At 43.3% G+C, this 24,424-nt stretch overlaps 1 protein-coding gene across 1 annotated transcript in view; it reads left to right on the forward strand.

The window, feature by feature from the left end:
* Window positions 1-24,424, forward strand: part of ptpn12 (protein tyrosine phosphatase non-receptor type 12) — a 93,066-nt gene that overhangs the window by 35,919 nt on the left and 32,723 nt on the right. The window contains exons 5-12 of the mRNA XM_072453768.1: window positions 113-151; window positions 2,457-2,528; window positions 2,618-2,677; window positions 3,446-3,588; window positions 6,194-6,260; window positions 6,346-6,423; window positions 10,171-10,266; window positions 13,384-13,469. Coding sequence (XP_072309869.1) covers window positions 113-151; window positions 2,457-2,528; window positions 2,618-2,677; window positions 3,446-3,588; window positions 6,194-6,260; window positions 6,346-6,423; window positions 10,171-10,266; window positions 13,384-13,469 — 641 coding nt within the window. The remainder of the gene's footprint in view (window positions 1-112; window positions 152-2,456; window positions 2,529-2,617; window positions 2,678-3,445; window positions 3,589-6,193; window positions 6,261-6,345; window positions 6,424-10,170; window positions 10,267-13,383; window positions 13,470-24,424) is intronic.

Raw genomic sequence — 24,424 nt, forward strand, 5'->3', positions numbered from 1 at the left:
CCAGATGCTTTTTTCAACATAAACATCCATTCAGAGTTAAATTTGTACAGTTTTGTCGGTGCATCATTTCAGTCTAAATGTTGATTGTTTTGTCTCCTCTTTGTGTCTGCAGGTCATCGTCATGGCGTGTCGGGAGTTCGAGATGGGAAGGGTGCGTTTTCTAAAACAGTTGGACAACTAAATATGAAATATTTTCAGAGAGCCCTAAATCTAGAGATCCAGTAATAAAATAAACTCCAGAGTTAATATAAATAATTACTGCAGATTCTGACCACGCCCACACATCATTCATACATGTGTATCGAGAACCTCAAGACTAAACACTAGTTATAAAGCTCAGGAATAGCGTTTTATGTTTTGCTCATTGAATTTTCAGAAATATGCTGCCGTGATGTATATATTTTTCCTTTTCCTCATAAGCAGCCATATTTGTTTTGAAATGGATATACCATGCATGTCCCTGATTGGCTCATCCACCTGTCAATCACGCTCATCTGAACTCACAACGATATAAACGGTGACCAGACTGTATAAAATGCCTTCTAAAACATTACCAAATCAAACCTTTCAGTAAAAAATGTGGTGAAGAATGTGAATGACAATAGTGATTGTATTGCTTTCTTTTTTGTGTGGTACCGAAGTTTGCTCAGGACACTCCAAAAGTGTAAATGAGTGAGTCAATTAAATCCATGTTTGAGTTGGTTAACTCGAATAGTACATTTGTTCAAGGCACAGCTGGCAGCCTCAGACTAGTGTTGTGACATCCTGGCTTCCACTGCACATGGGAAAATACACTGTCCTGCCCATAACAACTCCCACTACATTAGACAGTCATGCCCATCGCCCTGTCCGCTCACCTATTCGCCAACTATTCACATGTTCAATCCAACCTCTTAGTAATTCAAAAAATGCGAGTAGCCCCATCAGCTGGTGACACTGGTGACACTGTCGCCACAGTGAAGAGGCCGGTTAGTCCCTCTTCAGCCTTGGTAACCGCAATCATCCCGTCGTTCTGTCTAAACATGGAAGTACGCTTTCATACCACTCTTATCCACCGACGCTGGCTGGTTTTGTGCCTCATTGTTGGGAGAACCTTTATTGGGAGATGTTTTGTCCTGCTTGCCTCGCCCTAAACTTATGGCTGAATACTCCAGTGGAAGTGTTTATTTTTATTCATGGACATTAGGTTCTGGGGACACTTTGTTATGAGTCATGAAGGAGACATGACCGGAACTCCACAAAAACACTTTCAAACCCTCAGTGTTCCCTATACACAGGAAAAATCAAGACAAAATAATATAAAAAGTCACAAAAGGAGAACCTGGTAACTGTTATTGAACATATTGAACATATTGAACACATGTAGAGAATTATTTACCTATTTTGTTCCATATTGCGTAAAGCGCAATATTGACCTGAAATAGGTAAGATAAGCTGGCTCATTGAATTCCTGTTCAACACTGCAGAACTGATAAGATAAGATATTCCTTTATTGTCCCACATGGGGAAATTTCATTGTTGCAACGCAGGTAGATACAGAGGTAGATACAGAAGAAAAGAACCGATCACTTATAGGAAGTTTGAAAAACACTTTCAGTAGAAGATCTATAAACAAAAACTCCCATAGACAAAACCTCCCATTACCCAACAAGGGATGGAGGGGAAAAAAATAATACAGATAAAAATAAATAAATACATAAATAAGCCCCGCCTCTTCATAGTGACTTTTCACAGTAACAAGCAACAGATTTTATTTTTGAAATCTGGCTATGGGACATTTTAGAACCTGAGTTTTAATTTGACAAATAATAACAACAAAGTACAGTGGTGTGGGCGGGGATAGGGGGTAGGTGAAAACAGAAATTTTCTGAGCACTCAAGCCTCAGCAGCAGGATTAACACAGGATTAACTCAAAAAATGCAGGAATCCATCATTCAAAACACAACTGATGAGGAAACACTGTTGATTTAGCAGAAAGCGTCTCCTTTAATAAACGCCAGGTGACGTAGTTGGCACACAAAAATCTCCATTTGTGTGATATTGGGCTAACTGAAAATATGACAGCTGACAAAATGATCTCAATAATAGTGATTGTGTTTTTCTCTATCGTGAACTAGAAACAAAATCTAGGCTTATGCTTGAGCCTTAAAGGAGAAATTTTGTTCTGTACTTTATTCAATTATTCAAGGTTGTGTAGCCATTCCTCAAAATAAAAAAATAAAAAACATCTGGTGCTTGCTACAGTGAAATGCTAATACAGGACTAATGACTTCCTGCTGAAAACTCAGAATTAAGTGTTTAGATCTAACAAAGTGTAACATTTTGATTTATGTACGTGATGGTTTCATATGTCTTCTTTAGGTTGACAGCTGATATGTTAAAATATGTAGCTATCAACCCAATATATAAAAAAACATGAACTAACTTTTATTTTTTTCATTTCTGTTTCTCATTAGAAAAAGTGTGAAAAATATTTCCCGCAGCTCGGAGAGGAGCCGTTGACTTTTGGACCTTTTAGAATCTCCTGCGTAAGTAACTGCAATGTGAATAAAGTTCAAATGTAAAATTCTTGGCATTAATAGATTTTTATTTTTTTTAAACTCTTTTCTCTTTCTAGGAGTCAGAACAGGCCAGAACAGACTATTTCATCAGGACGTTAGTTGTGGAGAATGAAAATGTAAGTGGCCCTTTTTTCAAATAAATATTGCTATATATTTAAAATGTATTAGATTAGAACACATAACCTTCTTTGGGGGAAAAAACATTTGATATAATGAGTGAAATTTGCCCTCACACTTTTTCCATTCTATGAATTTCCTGTTTTATTGATATGATTTGTCAGAGTAAAGTCTCTCTGAACTTCTCCAGTCGTGTGTCATCCTGGTGTTGCTCTGCCTCCTCCTCCTGGTGTTGCTCCGCCTCCTCCTGGTGTTGCTCCGCCTCCTCCTGGTGTTGCTCCGCCTCCTCCTGTAACAGCAGCAGTGACAGTCTCTCCTCCTCTGACTGTCATCACACACTCTTTAAACCACTCACACTAAAGTTATCTGGAGTAAACGTGTCTAAACTGATCGCTTAAGATGAAAAATCGTCAAATGTCTGAAAAAACATGGCGTTTTACACAGGTCGCGAGTGAATTTGTCACTTTTTTTTCATTCGTTTCATATAAAACTTTGTCATTTCTGGGTTTGGCCTCGGAATAAGTCTGTTCTGTTAGAATACAGCTGCAGAAACCCTCTTTCCACAGAGCTGTTGTTTTCTTCCTTGTTTTCTTCCTGTTTCTGAAGAAACAGCAGAGTTAACTCTTTCATTACCACCTTGGTAACATCACAGACTGATATTGGTGCTTTTGACTGATACCGATATTACGCAATGACGTGAATATCGGCCGATATATCAGTGCATTTTACTATTTAATAACTACTCCTCCGTGTGTGTGTTTTTCCAGGAGACGAGGAGGATAACGCAGTTCCACTACATGAACTGGCCTGACCACGATGTCCCCTCTTCGTTCGACTCCATTTTGGACATGATAGGACTGATGCGAGAATACCAGGAGAATGATGATGTTCCTATTTGTGTACACTGCAGGTAGGTCTGTACACAGCAGCCGACAGACACCAACACATGTACTCAAATGCAGAACCTCTTCGGTGTTCTTTTCTGTACTATTGATTGTAATTGTGGTGACTCAGAAAACCAAGACCGCTCCGTTTAAAGGAAACTGATGCAGCCTGTGCTCTTGCTGTTTAAACAAATCATTTTGACACATTTTTTGTCATTTAAAATAAAGCAAGATTGTTCTCACTATACCCATCCAATTGTTCCAAAATAAGGCCACAAATGAGCCCAAATGTCCCACAGGTTTAACACCAGGAGCCGTTACGAGGCTAAAGATGACTGACCTGGCATTTCATACAAAGCCATATTCTATTCTTCTGACGTCTTTTGGTTGTTTCATAGGTTCAGATATTTGGTTTGACGAGATTCTTAACTGTTCCACTGTGGCTCCATCAGTGGTCAAAAGTAGAAAAATACTGTACTTTTTTAGCCATCTGTACTTTCAACGGATACTTTTTACTTCACTACATTTCAGAGCAGGCATCTGTACTTTCTACTCCATTACATGTTTGATCTGAGCTGAAAAGTATATAGTACTTTCCTTTTCTTAATGGTTTGAGAGCGCCTGAAATAAGCACGTTCACGGTGACATCCCGCCTACAGTTATGAGCCTAGAACAACGTATTCATTAATAAAAACAACTTGATAAATAATCGATTCAGTAACTCAGAAATCAGCACAATTCTTTATGAAGAGCGCCACCTTTGACGCTTTAATAGTTCTCAAAGATGTGTTTACTGGAGTCATTCTTTTGCCCCTGTTCCTGTACTTTTACTTGGTTAATAAGATTACAGAGTACTTCCTCCACCTCCTCGTAGACTGTCAGGCTGATGAGTTGTACATAATTGCCACATGAGCTGAGCGTGGATAGCTGACATTAACGGTAGAAAATGGCATGTGCTGCGCTGGTGCGGCTGCTTCCATGTGTGTGTAATCAGCGCTAACAAGTCGCCCGGGGAAACTTCCTGGTTCCTCGCTCTCTCTGTGAGACTCAAAGCCGCGTGTGTGCAGATTATGCTTTGTGTTGGCGGCTGTACATTATATTTTATGGCGAAAAGCGGCTTGTTAGGCAGGCTCAGCGCTTTGTGGCGGCGTGAGATAACGTGTGTCCCTGCTGCTGTGGCTACTGTCTGCATCCTGTCTGCAGGTGTCACACTGCGGTAAAGACATGTGCAAAAGAGGCTCAAGCGGGTTTTATAAAAAGAGCCGGCAGGTAAAGGAAGAGATAATGATGTACACAAATACTCAAGGATGTTTACCAGTTGTTTTGATGCTGAACTTTCAGTCTCTATTTTAAGACTGATTCTAATGTCGGTACCGCAATGAGAAAAACCCACTCTGCTTATTCACTTTTTAAATCTTTATCGCGACATAGAGCTGGGCAATAAATCAAATTAATTTACTACTTTTCAGGACTATCTTCAATGTGAGGTTAGTTCTAAAACAACTTTACTAACGTACTCTTATTGCAGAGCAGAGCTATTATGCAGGAGAGTGATTTTACAGTTACACTTCAGCGTGGAATTAATTTAATCAATGAAATAAGTTTTAGTTGTGCACCTTTCTACAAATGTAATGCTGCATTCATGTTGTCCTCAGGAGCTCAGGAGATGAGAAACCTGGGTTCCAACATTTTGCATTTACGTGCTTTTTATCTTGGAATGTCCCGGATTTTGATGTCACTGCACAATCGCAGAAGTCGCTCTTTAATAAAGCTAAACAGTGAGATTTGTTGTCGGCCTGCTCAAAAGCTAAATGTCATTTGTTTTGGAAAACATCCCATCATTTTGACGTAAGCTAGCTAACATAACATCAATAATTCAACAACAGTGTCTGATCATTCATGTGCGTATCTGTTGCTGGTATGATAATGACAACCGACTGTAATAACGTTTAGTCATAAAATGTCCAATTAGGTTTATTAGGTCTTGTAGATTTTGTAAGTTTTAGATTTCTTATAAGAAATCTGAAACTTAACTTAAATCAGCAGATGTCAGTCCGTCTCCACACAACTTTTGACCCGAGCTCATTTCTCTATTCGAAAAACGTTTACAATTATAAATGGCAGGATCTGAGAATGAAAATATGACGAGCTTTCTCTGTTCAAAAGACTTGGAATGAAATGTGTTAATATTGTGATTGTCCAAGGGAAGCAAAAGAATATTGATATTTAATCTTTTGGCCGTGTCTCTCAGCTATTTCGAGACATTTTGATCAGTTTGATCAGGAAGTCATTTTCAATCTGAAGGGACTAGTCTGTGAATTATGCATGAGCGTATACACAGATTAGTCTTGTCCAATGGGAGGGGTTATAACCCGAAACGGCTCGGACTGTTTATAATCTGTAATGATTTGTTCTCTTAGAGCGTGATAATGTTGCAGTGGGAGTAAGTGAGAAGCCCTTGTTTGAAAAGGATTTAGGTAATTACATGGAAAAACTAATGCATTCAAAAAAACTGTTAGAGCCATCTTGCGTATTTTCTTTAAAAAAACATTTTCTCTCTTGTCTCACGGCTTTACGCATCTTTTGATTTCCTACTTTTGAGCTAACTGGCATTTAAATGTGTGCTTCCAGTGCCGGATGTGGGCGGACCGGAGCAATCTGCGCCATTGACCACACATGGAACCTCCTCAAAGCTGGGGTAAGACACACACTCTTATACTTGACATTTTAGCGTTACAATTATTGTGAGAGAACAAAAGTAACGTTTTCTGCTTTTGTTACAGAAAATTCCAGAAGATTTTAATGTGTTTCGATTAATTCAAGAAATGAGGACACAAAGACATTCTGCTGTTCAGACCAAGGTTTGTTTCCTAAAAGAAGATTTCCATTTAAAATTATAGGGAATTATAAATGAATTATATCTTTTTATAAACTTATGTTTGAGATGCCATCATAATGGGCATTGTTAAAAAGAAAATTACAAATTCACATTTTCAGTTTTTGACCCATGGAGGACAGTCCAGTGGATCTTCTTCCGCTTATCCGGGGCCGGGTCGTAGGGCTAGCAGATCTGCACCGATCACACTGTCAATCTCACGCTCCATCCTTCCCTCACTCGTGAACAAGACCTAGAGATACTTGAACTTCTCCACTTGGGGCAAGGACACCCCACCCACCGGGTCTGATAGAGCCATCAGGACAACATTGTCTGCAAACAGCAGAGATGAGATCCTGTGGTCCCCAAACCGGACACCTTCTGACCCCTGACCGCACCCTCCGACCCCTGACCGCACCCTCCGATCCCTGACCGCACCCTCCGACCCCTGACCGCACCCTCCGACCCCTGACCGCACCCTCCGACCCCTGACCGCACCCTCCGACCCCTGACCGCACCCTCCGACCCTGACTACACCCTCCGACCCCTGACTGCACCCTCCACCACTGACCGCACCCTCCACCACTGACCGCACCCTCCACCACCGACCGCACCCTCCACCACTGACCGCACCCTCACCACTGACCGCACCCTCACCACTGACCGCACCCTCCGACCCCTGACCACACCCTCCGACCCCTGACCCTCCGACCCCTGACTGCACCCTGCGACCCCTGACCGCACCCTGCGACCCCTGACCGCACCCTCCACCACTGACCGCACCCTCCGACCCCTGACCGCACCCTCCACCCCTGACCGCACCCTGCGACCCCTGACCGCACCCTGCGACCCCTGACCGCACCCTGCGACCCCTGACCGCACCCTCCGACCCCTGACTGCACCCTCCACCCCCTGACTGTGCCTTGAAATTCTGTCCATAAAAAACAACGAACAGAACGGGTGACAAAGAGCAGCCCTGAGGAGTCCCACACGCACTGGGAACAGGATGGAATATGATCAAAATAAACATGACACAACTTTTCTTTTTGTGGCTGTGATGGAAAAACAGTGTCTCGGAAAAGCCCTGTAATGAGATTGTCTTACGTGTACGAGCCCTGGTGTAAAAAACTGCTTCATGTAAATGTCACGTCGATGGATTTGCACGCAGTCTTATTTTGATCCACAGAAGATGGTGTGTAATGAAATGTCATAAATCGTATTGTGCTTTTGTGGCAGTTTTGACAGAAATGCAATGGCATTAAATGAGCATCCGTCCTTGAAATCAGTTTGTTAGTCCTGTAGTTTAGTTTTGTATTTTAGTCCAGTTTTTATCCCACGATAGTACTGCTTTGGTCCTAGGTCGATCTTGGCTAGGTCTTTGTTTGGTCCTAGCTTAGTGTTAGACATGTACCGGTTGGTTTAGTCCTGTTTTCGTCCTGATTCAGTCCTACTTCTACATAACATGATGCTGTAATGACATTTCCTAACTCGTGTGCTTTTGTGGCTGTTTTCGAGAGGACTATAATAGGATTAACTGAGCATCTGTGAAGACACTTTCTTTGTTTGCACACAGCTTGTTCCTTAGCTCGCACACAGAGGCTTTGAGTAAAGACCAAGTTTACAGCGTGTTTGAATAGCAGCATTTCACTGTGGCAACCTGTGGATTTCTGGACCGCGTTCATGTCTCGCGTCTCTGTAGGGTAACATACTAGTACAAGTACTGTAAGGTTATGAATGTCCACCCACTTGTAAAGGGGGCGGGGCATTCAGGTTTGATATTGATTAAAGAATTGCTCAAGAATTCAAACATGACACACTGCCTAAGTGTGGTTAAGTTTGAATCGTATTTTTAAGAGAATAATGGGGCACCAGCCGGATAATCGGCAATTTAACAACTCTAAAATCAGATATCTAGATTAATTAATTCATTAGAAATGAATTTGCTCGTTGATCTAAAGGTTTGAGAACGTAACCGTGACATTGACCCCTTTTCTGGAAATGAAGGAACACTTAACCAAATGTGGGTTATGAAGATTTAATGACCAAAGAATTAAACAGATAAATATGAATCAGGAATATGCAAATGAGTCGATAACAGAAGGAAAACACTAGACATGATGGTTCTAGATCTATCTAGGTGTGTGTTAGAGTTAACTCTCAGATGAAATTCAGCCAGCCTGTGAGGTGCATTCATACGAACGGAACCAGAAGCTGTGATCCTGAGGAGACGGGCCTGCTTGGGGTCCAAGGGCCTGCGTGGGGTCCAAGGGCCTGCGTGGAGTCCAAGGGCCTGCGTGGGGTCCAAGGGCCTGCGTGGGGTCCAAGGGCCTGCGTGGAGTCCAAGGGCCTGCTTGGAGTCCAAGGGCCTGCTTGGGGTCCAAGGGCCTGCGTGGAGTCCAAGGGCCTGCAAGGGCCTGCGTGGAGTCCAAGGGCCTGCGTGGGGTCCAAGGGCCTGCGTGGGGTCCAAGGGCCTGCTCTGGAGTTCGGCTCTGACGTTGTCTGGCCAAAGAAGGACTGGATCGGTTCTGCGATCTGCGTTCTCCTTGGCTCTGAGGCGTTCCTGAATGAAAAGGCGTCGTGCTGCTCCACCGATGTGGCTGATCTAAAAGGCTGTGGACTTGAAAAAGTTGCAAAAGGTCCTTGCTTGATTTTGCGTGATGCAGCATCAATCACGTTTTAAAAAACGGGCACAGGTTTCTTAGTTCCGGGAGGGAACATTAGCTTCTCTTGGAAAAGTCTTTGTCCCGAGGCCTGCTCCCAAGGCCTCATGGACCTTGCTGGTGGGACCCTGGATGGAGGGTCGAGCTTCGAAAGAAACTCGGATGGAACTCGCTCTGGAGCTCGGATGGTACTCGTCTGTAACTCCCTGCTCTTTCCTTTTGTCTTACCCCGCGGGGGTTTTGGCGCCGTGGCTTCAGCCAATCAGCATGCACGCTGGGGTCAAAGCTGATAAGGAGACGAGATCTGGCTTTAGGCCACAAGAGTTACACAAAAGGTAAAATTGTCCACAAAACAAGTTATGAAACAGTTAAAATGACATGTTAAACACGATATCACAATATGTACATGTAAAGTCATCTGGTGGACACATTTTTGCAATCTGATGATTGTCTATTAAAACCACTAAAACCGCATAGTCTTTCAGCGTTTGAGCGTTTGTCTTGGCGAGATCGTTACTCTCTGTAATCCAAAAGGAGTCATTTGATGAAAAGTTATTTTCAAAGTTCAGAGCGTCTCTGTTGTCACTATTACATCCTCTTCCTTCTGAGGGGCGTAAAACTCCACACGGGCAGTAGATAACACCTAGCCCGCATTCCTGTCACCATGGCAATAGGGGTAGGACATCTGCATATCCTACATCTCCTTTAGGCTCCTCCACTGCAGAACTGACAAGTCACAGTGACATTTCACCCCAACAAGCTGCAGATTGTCATTCACAAGTTATCATTTTTGAAGTGGCTAGGGGACTTTTTTTTAGAACCCCTAATGTGTCACCTGCTACCAAGTACAGGGAAATGGTGTATACAGGAATTTTCTGATTAGGACAAAACAGGATTATTCAAACATGCAGGGACCAATCAAAATACTTTGAGTAAACTAATGATGAGGAAACTGTGTTATTTTACATCACCTCCTCTTCTTTATTTGCCTTTTGCTCACTGCCTCCTCTGTCTTATTCTGTTTCTATTTCTTTATTCTCATCCTAATGTTTGCTTGCTTCTGTTTTCCCCAGGAGCAGTACGAGTTGGTTCACAAAGCGATTGCACAGCTTTTTGAGAAACAACTTCTAGTCTTGGAAAGTTCTTCAACTCAAATTCATGATGGCATGGTATGCACACACACACGCACACACACACGCACACACACACACACGCACACACACACGCACACACACACACACACACACACACACACACACACACACACACACACACACTGTGTATTGTCAAGGCTGTCTGCTATTGAAGAAAGACAGGATGCAGCCCAGTAACTCACGGAGAGGGGGAAAAAACACAAATAATTAGTCACGAGGGACGGAGTGAGGAGGAGGGTTTAGCCTGCAAACAGAAAATAAAAGTTTGCTTTATGAATGTTAAAGGTCTGTACTGTAGGGCTGCAAGATTAATCACAATCGGATCAATATTGCAATCTGAATTGTCGCAATTAGCAATTGAAAAGGGCTGCAGATATATGCATGTAACATAATGTCCTCGATTGACAAACTATCTGACTCACTTCATGGAGTCTCTACTAAAATAATAACGGGAAACTACTGTGCTGACGTGTAGGGATGGGAATTGATATGATTTGAAACTTTTTTCTTTCACTCAGGGCAGTATCTTGAAACATACAGCTTGGAGGGCCACAGATTTTGCACATGATGTTGTTTTGATGAGCCTCCACAGCTTTAATAAGGCTTGGATCATTAATGTTCGGTCTGTATCACACCGAAAGGTTTTAATTTAGGTTTTGATAGCAGAATGTTTCCAATTATTGTAAAAGTCCGACATATAAGCAGCACCTACAAAATGTACAAAAAATGTTTGTGTGTGTATCTTTGTGTTTAGCCATGTCTAAATTCAGTGTCTCATTGGACTAATTTATGAGTCAGACTCGCATCTTGAAGCTTAACATACAGAGAAAACGTCTGAATAGTCATTATTGTCCCCTTTGTCCTTGATTTCTCTGAGCGAGCTGATTTACCTGCATCTTTCTTCCTCCACATCTGGCTCTGTTCCAGTCATTCAACCGAAGTCTTCTACAGTGTGTCAAACCTTTGCGCTTCCTTCTAGAGCACCCCTAGAGGCCGTTAGCCCGTAAAACTCTATCAATTAGCCACATCGTTGTATAGGTCACAGGGTTCAAAGCGTGTGGAAAAAAGTAGCGGCTTATGTTCCAAATTTTATAGTAAAGTCAAAAGTGCTACTATGGTTGGGCGGGCCAATTTATCAGGCCGGTGTAACTTGTGATTGAGTGAGGAAGTAAAGAGGCACAATATTTAAAGATACAGCAGCCCAAAGAGGCATCGATAAGAGGCATTTTAAGGGAGGTGAATTACTTTTCTGATGGATTGATAAAAATAGAATCAGTTCTCAAGTGGAACCGGTTCTCGATTCTCATCCCTACTAACATGTGCTAACTTTGTTTTGTTAATCATTTGGGCTCAACTTATAAATTAGCATCACTGGAAGTTGTTTATCACAAATCAGTGTTTGTTGAGAAATGATGACCAGTATTTTCTGATTGTATCTGCTTTTGACCGTCTTGCTTTCACCCGAGTCTGTGTTCTCTCTTGTCCAAACATCTCACTGTGGTTTGTAGCTCCTCTTTAGCTGAAGCTGACCTGGAGCAGACACGAGTCGGAGCGCTTTGGGACCTTTTGTCTAAAAACCTTACTTTCCCAAACTTAACAATAACTAATGACTACAGTATGAGCTTATCAATGATTATTAAAGTACTAAAGTACTATTATTTTGGAAACATTGTTATGGCGACAACACTGCTACATAAGATGTCCTTAACCCAGCCTCTCTGCATGTGTGTGTGGAGGAGTGGTGTTTTACTGAGATCAGATTTGAGGACAGAGGATGCTAAGACGTGACTAAGGCGTTTTACTGGCAGCGATCCAAAATCTGACTTCCTGCTTCGGAAGTTAAGATGACATCACTGCTAACCCATAATGCACTTGGTGCCTGAGAATAGCAACATCCGCTGGGAAGAGGGAGAGACACACAAGCTTTATAAACAAGACACTGGCAGCTGCACTCTTGTTTTCAGACATGTTAAAGTACCGTACTTTCGGGCTGTACAGCGCTGGATAAAAGCCACGTCAACCAAATTACAAAGAGATATGCCCATAGAGATATTTAGACATAAATAAATGCGGTAATGATGCGCCAGTTGTGTTTTGATCAGGGTCTCGTGGCACACCCGCCGTCCGCTGCGCAGCAAGACTAATTAGACTAATTTCTCAATCTGCTCCTGAGCTTGTGCTAAACGAGTGAGTGTTACGTTGTAACATGAGATGTTTGCACAGAAAGATTGTTCCACAGTAGTGATCCACGTGTTTTTCGTGGGTTAGGTCTGGCCAAGAAAGTCTCATTTCAATGCGGCAGGTTCTAAACTGCAGACCCAGTATATCACATGTTCACGCTGCACATGTGTCTTTGTGTTCTGTCTGTCTAGATTCACGTCCTCATTAGACTCATTTCATCATTGTTGACTCTTGATCTTGCTATATTAGGTGTGAGTGGAACCATCTTAATGGCTGATTTGATCAGACTTTCAAGGTGGTTGAGAAGTCCCCTGGGTGAAAGTGGAGATAAAAAGGAGAGTGAGGATTCTGTAGTGGGAGTAGGTGATGTGGGGGGGACCCAGGGCTGCTCTGAGGGCAGGGGTGATGACACGGGTGCTGCCAGGCCTGTTACAGATGGGTCCAAGGCCTGTGATGAGGACCATGTGGGAAAGAACTGAACTGAATCCTTTGCTGGCCACAGTGAAGATTGTTATGGTGCTGCTGCTGACGAGTCCTTCGCTGGAGGCGGTGGAGGTGATCGTTTAGACGCTGCAGCTGAAATCTTTCCCGCCTTTCCTTACAATTCTAGGATTCATTAGGACAACTCTTCCTTCCGTCTATGGGGCGGCAACATTTAGTAAACTCTATTTGCAGTTTGTATTTTAAGTTTAAATGTTTCAGAACCCGTTTGCACAGATCTAAACAATCAGGTTAAGCCGTTTTTATGCAGTAGAAGACTGATGGTACGTCATTCATTTAAACTGCAATTTAAATTCTTCTGCAATTAATCTTGCAGCAGTTCATTCCAGAGAAGCAATTACATCTCTAGTGAGACAAGGTGGTGAAAACCGGAAAGGTTACATAGTGCACCTTTAATATAAGAACATATTCATGTACTTACAGCTGATGACGTGCGTTGTGTTTCTGCAGGATGAAAGTAGTCCCGACAAAGCCCGGCAACAATCAGACGAAGAGACATGGGACACGCCTCCTCCGAAGCCTCCGCGAATCAGAAGGTGAGACATATTTAAACGTGAATTATACTGTGAATTACAACAGCTCAAAGTCACGTCCATGGTACTCTGCAAAGATGGAATATTGAAAGCAGACTTTTTACAATAATGACTATTTTGCTGTTAATGAAACTGAATAATCATGGGCGTTGCTAGAATAACTGCACTGCTATGGCTCGTTGTAGATGTTTTTCCGTTTGAGTTTGCGACAAAATGTTTTTACAGTTTTACAGTTTTAATATTTAGAGTTGCATAAAAACTATGGTAAAGATGGTACATTTATAACATTATGTCACGTTATTGTAAGAACAAAGATTATTGTATATAAAACATTTAAATTGAGAACATTTAAATCTATCCGGTTGATATTATTTGATATATTGGTTAAAGAGACATTTTTGTGTTTGTGTAGTAGCTGTGTTTGTACAGATATACTGTAAAAGCAGCTCTTTGGTTGAAATTGAAAACGTTGTGTACTCTCTGTATCTAATTAGAGCTCTTTATTCTTCGTAATGCAAGAAGTGCCCTGTTAGCGTACTAGTTATTGTTGGTGTCGGTCAAAGCGCCGCTCTGGTCTCTGAAAGTTGTGAAAAGCGCTCGCTGCAGGTCAATATTTAGGTTACGTTTAAATTCAGTTACAGCACCTTTTAACTCCCTCAGATCTGCTGATGCCAAACATTTAAATACATAAAAACAATGAATAAATAATACAAAAAAGGCTGACAACAGCATGATGGCACAGATTCAGTTGATCCCAGTAGCCACATAAACACTGGTGTTATCATCGGTTTGGGTCATTGGCGCATCATTTCGCACCAGCAGCAAATTGAATGTAGGTGACAGACTGAGCCGTCCTTCACAAACATGATGAGCCGAGAGAGTGTGGAACGGGCCTCTGCTGATAAACTGTGTGGGGGGGAACCAAAAGCAGAACTACAGTTTGTGTGGAGGACAAACGAAAACAGCAGGACATTTCACCACAAAGACACATTTTAATAACCACACAGGCCTTCACCACTGGAGGTCTGGAGCTTCAGGGACGACGTCACAATGTGAGTCTCAAACTGAAGAAGCGTTCTGATCAGACAGTTTACATCCTTATTCACAAAATATTAAGAACATATTGAGGTAGAATATGTAACGTTTCTGGTGGTAGGTTTTCTCCATGGGAATATTATTAGAAAAAGTCTCTGTATAATCTAGCATGTTACCAAGCTGCAAATGAGGGCAATCTCATACAGAAGATTAACGTTCTTATTTCAAATCTAATCTTATTCCAATCACTTTATCTTTTAACTCTTCAAAATTTAAAAGGCACCGATTTTAGTCCTAAGGTGTAGAAAGGCGTTTCCATGATGGGAACAATGAATCCTGCTCTATTTTCTGTTTAATCCATCTGTTATTAACAGTTTTTTTTAGGTAAATGTTATTGGGAGGCTAAAATTACAAAACATAAAAAATACCTTGCACTTAGTATACTTATACAAGTACTTATATTTCATTTAAATCTATCGTTTTGTATTTCAAAATCTACTTATTACCCGTCCATCATATATAATATACCTTCTTCAGTTTCTTCCAGAAGCGCGTCTGAGCGCCGCCGTGTGGCCTAATCCTTCTTCTGGTTCTGTTAGTGACTCAGGGCGGCCGACCTCCAGACGAAATAAGTTCGCCGTTTTCAGGCCGCCCAGAGAATCTGTGCAGGTTTCGCTTGTTAGTCACATGAACATGTGACAAATCAAATCTAGCTACTTTGTAGCAAGTTTTAGCCATGAGACTTTTCCCTCGTTCTACATTTAAACCAGCAACATTCCAGCTGGACCGGAAGTGTGATTATGATGGAAATAGGATCACGTGGGAAAAGAGGGAAAGTGTCAGTAGGTCAATAGTGTGACACCTTTAATTCTGTGTAAAATGTATCACACATTTCTCCTGAAAAAGGTACAGAAACAATTAAAAAAACAGTTTGACAAATGAAGCAAAATCCTGTTATTTCATTTGGGCTAAATCTTTTCACGCTCTGTTCTGTACAGACATGCACAGTTTCTGTCTGTAGTTACTTCTTTACGTCCAGGGCCATAACATATTCTCTCTTAAGTTAAACTCTATGTGACACAGCAGGGGCCATGCTCCAGTTTCACGCAGCCTCTTCATCTCCACCAAGTGAACTTTTTAATGAGGTTTCACTCTAACAGAGATGTACAAACAATCCTGGCTGTTCAAATAAATGCAGCACAAGGATATGTAGTCAAACAAAAGTCTCATCAAGAGCTCTGTGTAGTTGATATTTTAGTTTATGTTGGAAATGAAATAACTGAAAAGAAACATTGCTACAAAAAAAAAGTAAAATCCCATTTTTTACTTTCATGCACTGTATTGATCATAATGCCTATTTTGTGACTATATAATGTGGGCTGCCAGGGATAGCATTGTCTACAGAGTAGTATTGTCATAATACTGACATTTAACCTGATTTTGTACTTCATACTGACCAAAATGAGAAGAATAAAACACTTTATTTTTCTTGAACTTGCATTTGCTTGTGGCCTTTAAGTAGTTGTGCTATAGCTCAAGTACATTTTTAGTTTGACGGCTTCAAGAGTTCATACAAGTAGTTCTCACTGGCAACATTTTAAAGAAGCAAGGATTCATAATAGGAAAAATGCCATTGAACATGAAGGTAAAACTACTGTAGGTTTTGTCCCATTCCACTTAATCAGACTTCATTCTCAGCCCTCGTCGACCTCGTGTCTCCTTTTGCTCTCTCTGCTTTCCTTTCATTTAGGCTCAAACCTGGACTTTTGATCAGTAACATTAGATGATCATAATGACTGGAGTTTACCTCCTGACTCTTCTGGGGGAAAGAGTTTGTTACGTTCACACATCCTATATCGCCTTATATTAAACACGAACAAGGTTTTAGACTTGAACCTCAACTTGCTCCTCAGTTATGGAGACTAAAGCTCACATCTGGTGTTCACATAACTGTAAAAATCATCTTACATGAAAGATCATCGTGCCGCAGTATCAATACTTAAAATGAGTGTCTAGTATTGATACCAGTTTAGTATCAAATATCTGGGTATCTATTTTTGATAACTTTAATACAGAGCAACTTGAAACATTTGGTTTGGCTTAATGTTGTCAGTATTTCTTCCATTGGTTGTGGGAAGTAAATCGTCTCAAAAAGAACAGATTTTAACTTTATAGAACAACAAAGAATACAACAAAAAACACTAAACTGCAGTGAAATGACCATTTTTGCCAAGGAGTAAAATGATTTAAGAAGATTTCTACTTTGGAGAAACCTTTAGCACAAACCTCAGACAGTTTTAGTCTAATCCTTTCTTGTAACGCTCAGTAGCGATGCTGAGTTCTTCTCTGGCAGTGAACGCGTCGTGCAGTGAACGCGTCGTGCAGTGAACGCGTCGCGCAGTGAACGCGTCGCGCAGTGAACGCGTCGCGCAGTGAGCGCGTCGCGCAGTGAGCGCGTCGCGCAGTGAGCGCGTCGCGCAGTGAACGCGTCGCGCAGTGAGCGCGTCGCGCAGTGAGCGCGTCGCGCAGTGAGCGCGTCGCGCAGTGCAGTGAGCGCGTCGCGCAGTGCAGTGAGCGCGTCGCGCAGTGAGCGCGTCGCGCAGTGAGCGCGTCGCGCAGTGAGCGCGTCGCGCAGTGCAGTGAGCGCGTCGCGCAGTGCAGTGAGCGCGTCGCGCAGTGAGCGCGTCGCGCAGTGAGCGCGTCGCGCAGTGAGCGCGTCGCGCAGTGAGTGAGCGCGTCGCGCAGTGAGTGAGCGCGTCGCGCAGTGAGTGAGCGCATCGCGCAGTGAGTGAGCGCATCGCGCAGTGAGTGTGCTCACTTGTTTTATGGGAAAGCAACATTTTTCCAGAGCTACTTATTTTGGGATGGAGCTGCCAGTGATCTGTTTATACAAGAAAACAGTTTCCCTGAGCCAAAACAAGCCAATTTGAGCTTTTGAAAGTAATATCAGCTGAAATAATAAGTTTGTTTGGAGAATATGGGAATGTTAGTGCAAACTGTAGTTCAACTGCAGCAGAGGCCGGTCATCTTGTGTGCAAATGTAAATGTCACACATGTTGACCAATCTTTTTTGCATTTTCTCATGTTTTTGCGTTGCATCAGGAATGTGCTCAAATCTGCCTGTAAATGTCTTTGTTGAGGTTCAAGTATCACATGAGTGAACCACTAAATGAACCACAATAGTGCAGACATATCACTTTCTACTCTTGACATTTGTCTCTTTGTGAGCTCATTTTCTAATAGCTTTAATTATAGTTTATACACTTGATATTCTAATGGTGCGTATCTCCAAAACAGGAAGTCAGTGTACCGGCTTCTATTAAGTTGTTTTAACATTGTGGTTTACATGAAACTAAATGTTACTAAATAAAAGAATAAAATACGTCTTCTTAAATGTTAGTTAACAAAATCTTTCCCACCTCACTCAAACGTTCATATTTCTCCTCTTTTAACGAGAGCCAACTTTTCCAAAAGGAATCCACTCAAGACCCACAAAGCCAGAAAGTATTCTAGTGATGCAGAGGCTATTTTTATCCACATAGTCCACATTCTGTGGCCAAACTCCCTTTGGGCTGCTGTTTGTGAGAGCGGAGGAGAAGTGTGTGTGTGTGTGTGTGTCTGTGTGTGTGTGTGTGTGTGTGTGTATGTGTGTTTGTGTGTGTGTGTGAGAGTGTCTGTGTCTTTGTGTGTGTGTCTTTGTGTGTGTGTGTGCGTGTGTGCGCGTGTGTGTTTGTGTGTGTGTGTGTGTGTGAGTGTCTGTGTGTTTGTGTGTGTGTCTGTGCGTGCGTGCGTGTGTGTTTGTCTTTGTGTGTGTGTCTTTGTGTGTGTGTCTTTGTGTGTGTGTGTCTTTGTGTGTGTGTGTCTGTGTGTGTGTGTGTGTCTTTGTGTGCGTGCGTGCGTGCGTGCGTGTGTGTGTGTGTGTGTGTGTGTGTGTTAAGAAACAAGAAAAGTTGCTGACAAGGTCACTGCTAGAATTCTATGGGGCAGTATTCTAAGTAAGTTCTGTAATATTTAATTTGGCTCCACATTTCCACTTCAGGGTCGTGGCACAATAAGAGTCTAAGGATGCTAAAGGAAGACCAAGGAGAAGACTTCTGTGAAAAAGAACTTGACAATGATGTTGATGTTGTGTTTAGGCTCTTCCTGCATCAAAAGTACATGTTTCTTTGTTTAGCAGCAGTGACCCACAACAGAACGGGCCTGTATCTCATGCTCTCAAGTGGTGAAGGTGCCTGCTGTACCCTCTGCTGTACCCTCTGCTGTACCCTCTGCTGTACCCTCTGCCGTACCCTCTGCTGTACCCTCTGCCGTACCCTCTGCTGTACCCTCTGCCGTACCCTCTGCTGTACCCTCTGCCGTACCCTCTGCCGTACCCTCTGCCGTACCCTCTGCCGTACCCTCTGCCGTACCCTCTGCCGTACCCTCTGCCGTACCCTCTGCCGTACCCTCTGCCGTACCCTCTGCCGTACCCTCTGCCGTACCCTCTGCCGTTTTCTCTGCCGTACCCTCTGCCGTACCCTCTGCCGTACCCTCTGCCGTTTTCTCTGCTGTACCCTCTGCTGTACCCTCTGCCGTACCCTCTGCCGTTTTCTCTGCTGTACCCTCTGCTGTACCCTCTGCTGTACCCTCTGCTGTACCCCTCTGTGATCTACCTTCGCACAAAGCCAGGACTTTCCTGTATCGGTATGTGGAGCAAACAAAAGATGCTCACAAGCTTTAAACGTGCATCTTTACGTTTACTTTAAACATAGCGCTGCTTTTCTAAGCTTCTACTTCTCTAAACTTCTTCCTGTCTTTTCATCTTGAAAGATGCACATTTCAGCACATAATGTTGTAAACCTTAGTTTATACAAAAAGTCCTCCTCAAACAGCTTAAAGTGGGACTGAACACCACAACTAAGCAGGACAGTGCTTGGAGGACCAAAGGGAAGAGAGGGAGGACTAAAGGGGGGAGGAGAGGGAGGACTAAAGGGGGGAGGAGAGGGAGGACTAAAGGGGGCAGGAGAGGGAGGACTAAAGGGGGGAGGAGAGGGAGGACTAAAGGGGGGAGGAGAGGGAGGACTAAAGGGGGGAAGAGAGGGAGGACTAAAGGGGGGAAGAGAGGGAGGACTAAAGGGGGGAAGAGAGGGAGGACTAAAGGGGGGAAGAGAGGGAGGACTAAAGGGGGGAAGAGAGGGAGGACTAAAGGGGGGAAGAGAGGGAGGACTAAAGGGGGGAAGAGAGGGAGGACTAAAGGGGGGAAGAGGGAGGACTAAAGGGGGCAGGAGAGGGAGGACTAAAGGGGGGAGGAGAGGGAGGACTAAAGGGGGGAGGAGAGGGAGGACTAAAGGGGGGAGGAGAGGGAGGACTAAAGGGGGCAGGAGAGGGAGGACTAAAGGGGGCAGGAGAGGGAGGACTAAAGGGGGGAGGAGAGGGAGGACTAAAGGGGGGAGGAGAGGGAGGACTAAAGGGGGGAGGAGAGGGAGGACTAAAGGGGGGAGGAGAGGGAGGACTAAAGGGGGGAGGAGAGGGAGGACTAAAGGGGGCAGGAGAGGGAGGACTAAAGGGGGGAGGAGAGGGAGGACTAAAGGGGGCAGGAGAGGGAGGACTAAAGGGGGCAGGAGAGGGAGGACTAAAGGGGGGAAGAGAGGGAGGACTAAAGGGGGGAAGAGAGGGAGGACTAAAGGGGGGAAGAGAGGGAGGACTAAAGGGGGGAAGAGAGGGAGGACTAAAGGGGGGAAGAGAGGGAGGACTAAAGGGGGGAAGAGAGGGAGGACTAAAGGGGGGAAGAGAGGGAGGACTAAAGGGGGGAAGAGAGGGAGGACTAAAGGGGGGAAGAGAGGGAGGACTAAAGGGGGGAAGAGAGGGAGGACTAAAGGGGGGAAGAGAGGGAGGACTAAAGGGGGGAAGAGAGGGAGGACTAAAGGGGGGAAGAGAGGGAGGACTAAAGGGGGGAAGAGAGGGAGGACTAAAGGGGGGAAGAGAGGGAGGACTAAAGGGGGGAAGAGAGGGAGGACTAAAGGGGGGAAGAGAGGGAGGACTAAAGGGGGGAAGAGAGGGAGGACTAAAGGGGGGAAGAGAGGGGGAGGACTAAAGGGGGGAGGACTAAGGGGGGGAGGAGAGGGGGAGGACTAAGGGGGGGAGGAGAGGGGGAGGACTAGGGGGGGGAGGAGAGGGGGAGGACTAGGGGGGGAGGAGAGAGGGAGGACTAAAGGGGGGGAGGAGAGGGAGGACTAAAGGGGGGAGGAGAGAGGGAGGACTAAAGGGGGGAGGAGAGGGAGGACTAAAGGGGGGAAGGAGAGGGGGAGGACTAAAGGGGGGAGGACTAAAGGGGGGAGGAGAGGGGGAGGACTAAAGGGGGGAGGACTAAAGGGGGGAGGAGAGGGGGAGGAAAGGTGGGGTCCGGCTGTATAAGGAGCAGTATGATTGGTCTAACAGGTCTCCACACTTCAAACTCCGCCCCTGCCGCCTGGTGTTTGTAATTGGCTCTAATCCGAGCAGAGGCATGTGATGTCACATGCTTTGTGATAGTGTAGTGGCTGAGTGGACAGCACACGTGCCGGGCTCCATGTGTGACTCCATATCACACTAAACGCAGGCTGAGAAATAGATTTTCAAAGTTAGGGGCCTGGGTAGGCCAAGCAATTTCAGGGGCCCACAAGCGCGCGCGGCATGGCGGCGTCATAAGAACAAGATAAATGTGTTGTTTTAAACCTGGTTATTAGCATGTAAAACAATTTAAAGTACTTTTATCTGTTATTTGATATGAAGAGCACAAATACTGAAACATTTAAACCAGAGATCATGATCTTTAAAACGGTTTAATTCAATATAATAATGTTTATTATATATAAAATAAATACTGTTTACCGCATTTGACACAAGGAGATGTTGTGGAATATATGAAATCACGTCCTACAAAATAAATAAACATATATACATTGCCCAGAAAATTAGACCGGGCATTTCCGAGGACACGTGAACACAACACGAACGCAGCGGCCAATCAGATGCCCGCTTTCATCGATATTACATCACGGAGACCGCTCGGCCAATGAGAAGCGAGAAGACGTGCGAAGTGGAAACGAAACTTAAGCGATGAAAATGCCCCGAATATGGCCAAATTACTAGTTAAATCTTGATTTTTTTCGAGGAGGGGCACGGCGGGCCCCCTCCTATTTCAAACCGCGGGCCCGCCGGAGATTTAACTGCTTGCGGGCCCCGGGCCCCCGTCTATTTCGCAGCCTGAAACGGCTCTGTCTAAAACAGCTCACACTGCCAAAAATAAAATAAATAGCAGTTCCCACTGGAGTCTGCACACAGGCAATTTTAAGTTCTCTCAAATCCGTAATGTTTTTCCTCTTTGACATGACGAGCGTGAAGCGTGAAGCGTGAAATGGGGGTAGAATGTTCCAGAGTTCGGCATTATCCTCCTGTATCTTGCTGTTTCTCAATCATAGTTGTTTTAATGCTCAGAAATGCATGGAGATTACATCAAATGCCATACCATGGGACATTCCTGGAAAAGCAATCAGATCTCCATGGAGACGAGCAGGTGGCAGACACTCCACCAGGAAAGTAGTGCACCTCTGAGTACAACGCCTGCAACTTGGATCATATTTCTACATTTCTAATATTTAAATCCTTAAGCTTTAGTTTTCTTCTACAAAACCATTAAAGTTTCATCTGCGTTTTGAGGCTTAAATAAACGCGGTCTGATCTTGTCCCCATGGAAACGGGAGCTTATTGTTAAATATATCTTCTGCTTCTCACGCTAAAGTAAAAACGATGAAGCTCAGGACGGCCTCCTCCGCTCTAGTCATCTATTTTTTATTATGTTTTTTGTTGAGAAATTAGTTTACCAAGAGTTTGGAGCTTAAAGTTTATATTGGTTCCAGTTTTCACGGTTTCAAGTTTTCTAGTGCTAGTTTTATTTTTCCTAATTAGTTTTCTTAATAGCGAATGGCTTTGTAAACTATTAATCATATGACTAATAAAACGTCAATTTAGCCTTTCACAAAATTAGCAATTTCCCTAAAAATCCCAGAAACCACTCGACATACTAAATATTTTATTTATTAATAGTTTATTCAAAAGGGACAGAACAGGGAGCAACAACATGTAGTACTACATGTACATACAACATGTAGTACTACATGTACATACAACATGTAGTACTACATGTACATACAACATGTAGTACTACATGTACATACAACATGTAGTACTACATGTACATACAACATGTAGTACTACATGTACATACAACATGTAGTACTACATGTACATACAACATGTAGTACTACATGTACATACAACATGTAGTACTACATGTACATACAACATGTGTTCTACATGTACATACAACATGTGTACTACATGTACATACAACATGTGTACTACATGTACATACAACATGTGTACTACATGTACATACAACATGTAGTACTACATGTACATACAACATGTAGTACTACATGTACATACAACATGTAGTACTACATGTACATACAACATGTAGTACTACATGTACATACAACATGTAGTACTACATGTAGGTACATACAACATGCAGTACTACATGTAGGTACATACAACATGCAGTACTACATGTAGGTACATACAACATGCAGTACTACATGTAGGTACATACAACATGCAGTACTACATGTAGGTGCATACAACATGCAGTACTACATGTGCATACAACATGCAGTACTACATGTGCATACAACATGCAGTACTACATGTGCATACAACATGCAGTACTACATGTGCATACAACATGCAGTACTACATGTGCATACAACATGCAGTACTACATGTGCATACAACATGCAGTACTACATGTGCATACAACATGCAGTACTACATGTGCATACAACATGCAGTACTACATGTGCATACAACATGCAGTACTACATGTGCATACAACATGCAGTACTACATGTGCATACAACATGCAGTACTACATGTGCATACAACATGCAGTACTACATGTGCATACAACATGCAGTACTACATGTGCATACAACATGCAGTACTACAAACATACGTGTCGTATGTAGTACTACATGTATATACATACGTGTATGTATATACATGTAGAACAGTAGGACATAGTTACACATAACCCACACATTTACAGTGGCTTTAGTGTTGACGGGTTTACACTTCTGAATCATGTTACTCACAATTTTTTACACATTTAAATGAATATTTTATTTATACATTTAGGTTGTATAACCTAAATGTGCAACTTTTCCCTGGGAGCCCGCACCGGGAGCCCGCACCGGGAGCCCGCACCGGGAGCCCGCACCGGGAGCCCGCACCGGGAGCCCGCACCGGGAGCCCGCACCGGGAGCCCGCACCGGGAGCCCGCACCGGGAGACTTAAGATCCAATAATTTCTTATGGAGCTTTTTTTTCACTTTTCACTCTGGGACGGTGTGTTTGAAAAGCGCTGCTTTAACTTTGTGATTACAGTTTTCAGTCTTTCAGACATCATTATCTCACTCAAACTTGAAGTTTGTGTCTTTAATCCTGTATTGCCCTGTATTGTCCTGCAACTGAGGCTCAATGCCTGTTTTGACCTCCCCCTTTTCCCCGCCAACATCCCTGTACTTAAACTTCCTTTTTGAGTGACGCATCTAGAGTTCTAAAATCCATATAGCCTCTTTTCAAAAATAAAAAAAATGTAAATTACAATCTGCTGCTTGTTACAATGAAATATCTCTATGAAGAGTTCAGTTCTAAAGTTTTGAACAGGAAGTCAATGGACTGCTTTCTATTACTAAGCATTGTAAACCGCAATTTTGATCTAAAAAGGAACAAAATGTACTTGGAAAAAGGTCCTGTGATTCTGTATATTCTATGTATATTGTCACATGTATGTTACCGGCATCATAAAAATAATCTTTCTTAATGACTTTAATGTGACATAAC

Source organism: Eucyclogobius newberryi, unplaced genomic scaffold (assembly GCF_026437365.1).
Source record: "Eucyclogobius newberryi isolate DKJ021-1_F unplaced genomic scaffold, fEucNew1.0.hap1 SCAF_2, whole genome shotgun sequence".
Classification (NCBI taxonomy): domain Eukaryota; kingdom Metazoa; phylum Chordata; class Actinopteri; order Gobiiformes; family Gobiidae; genus Eucyclogobius; species Eucyclogobius newberryi.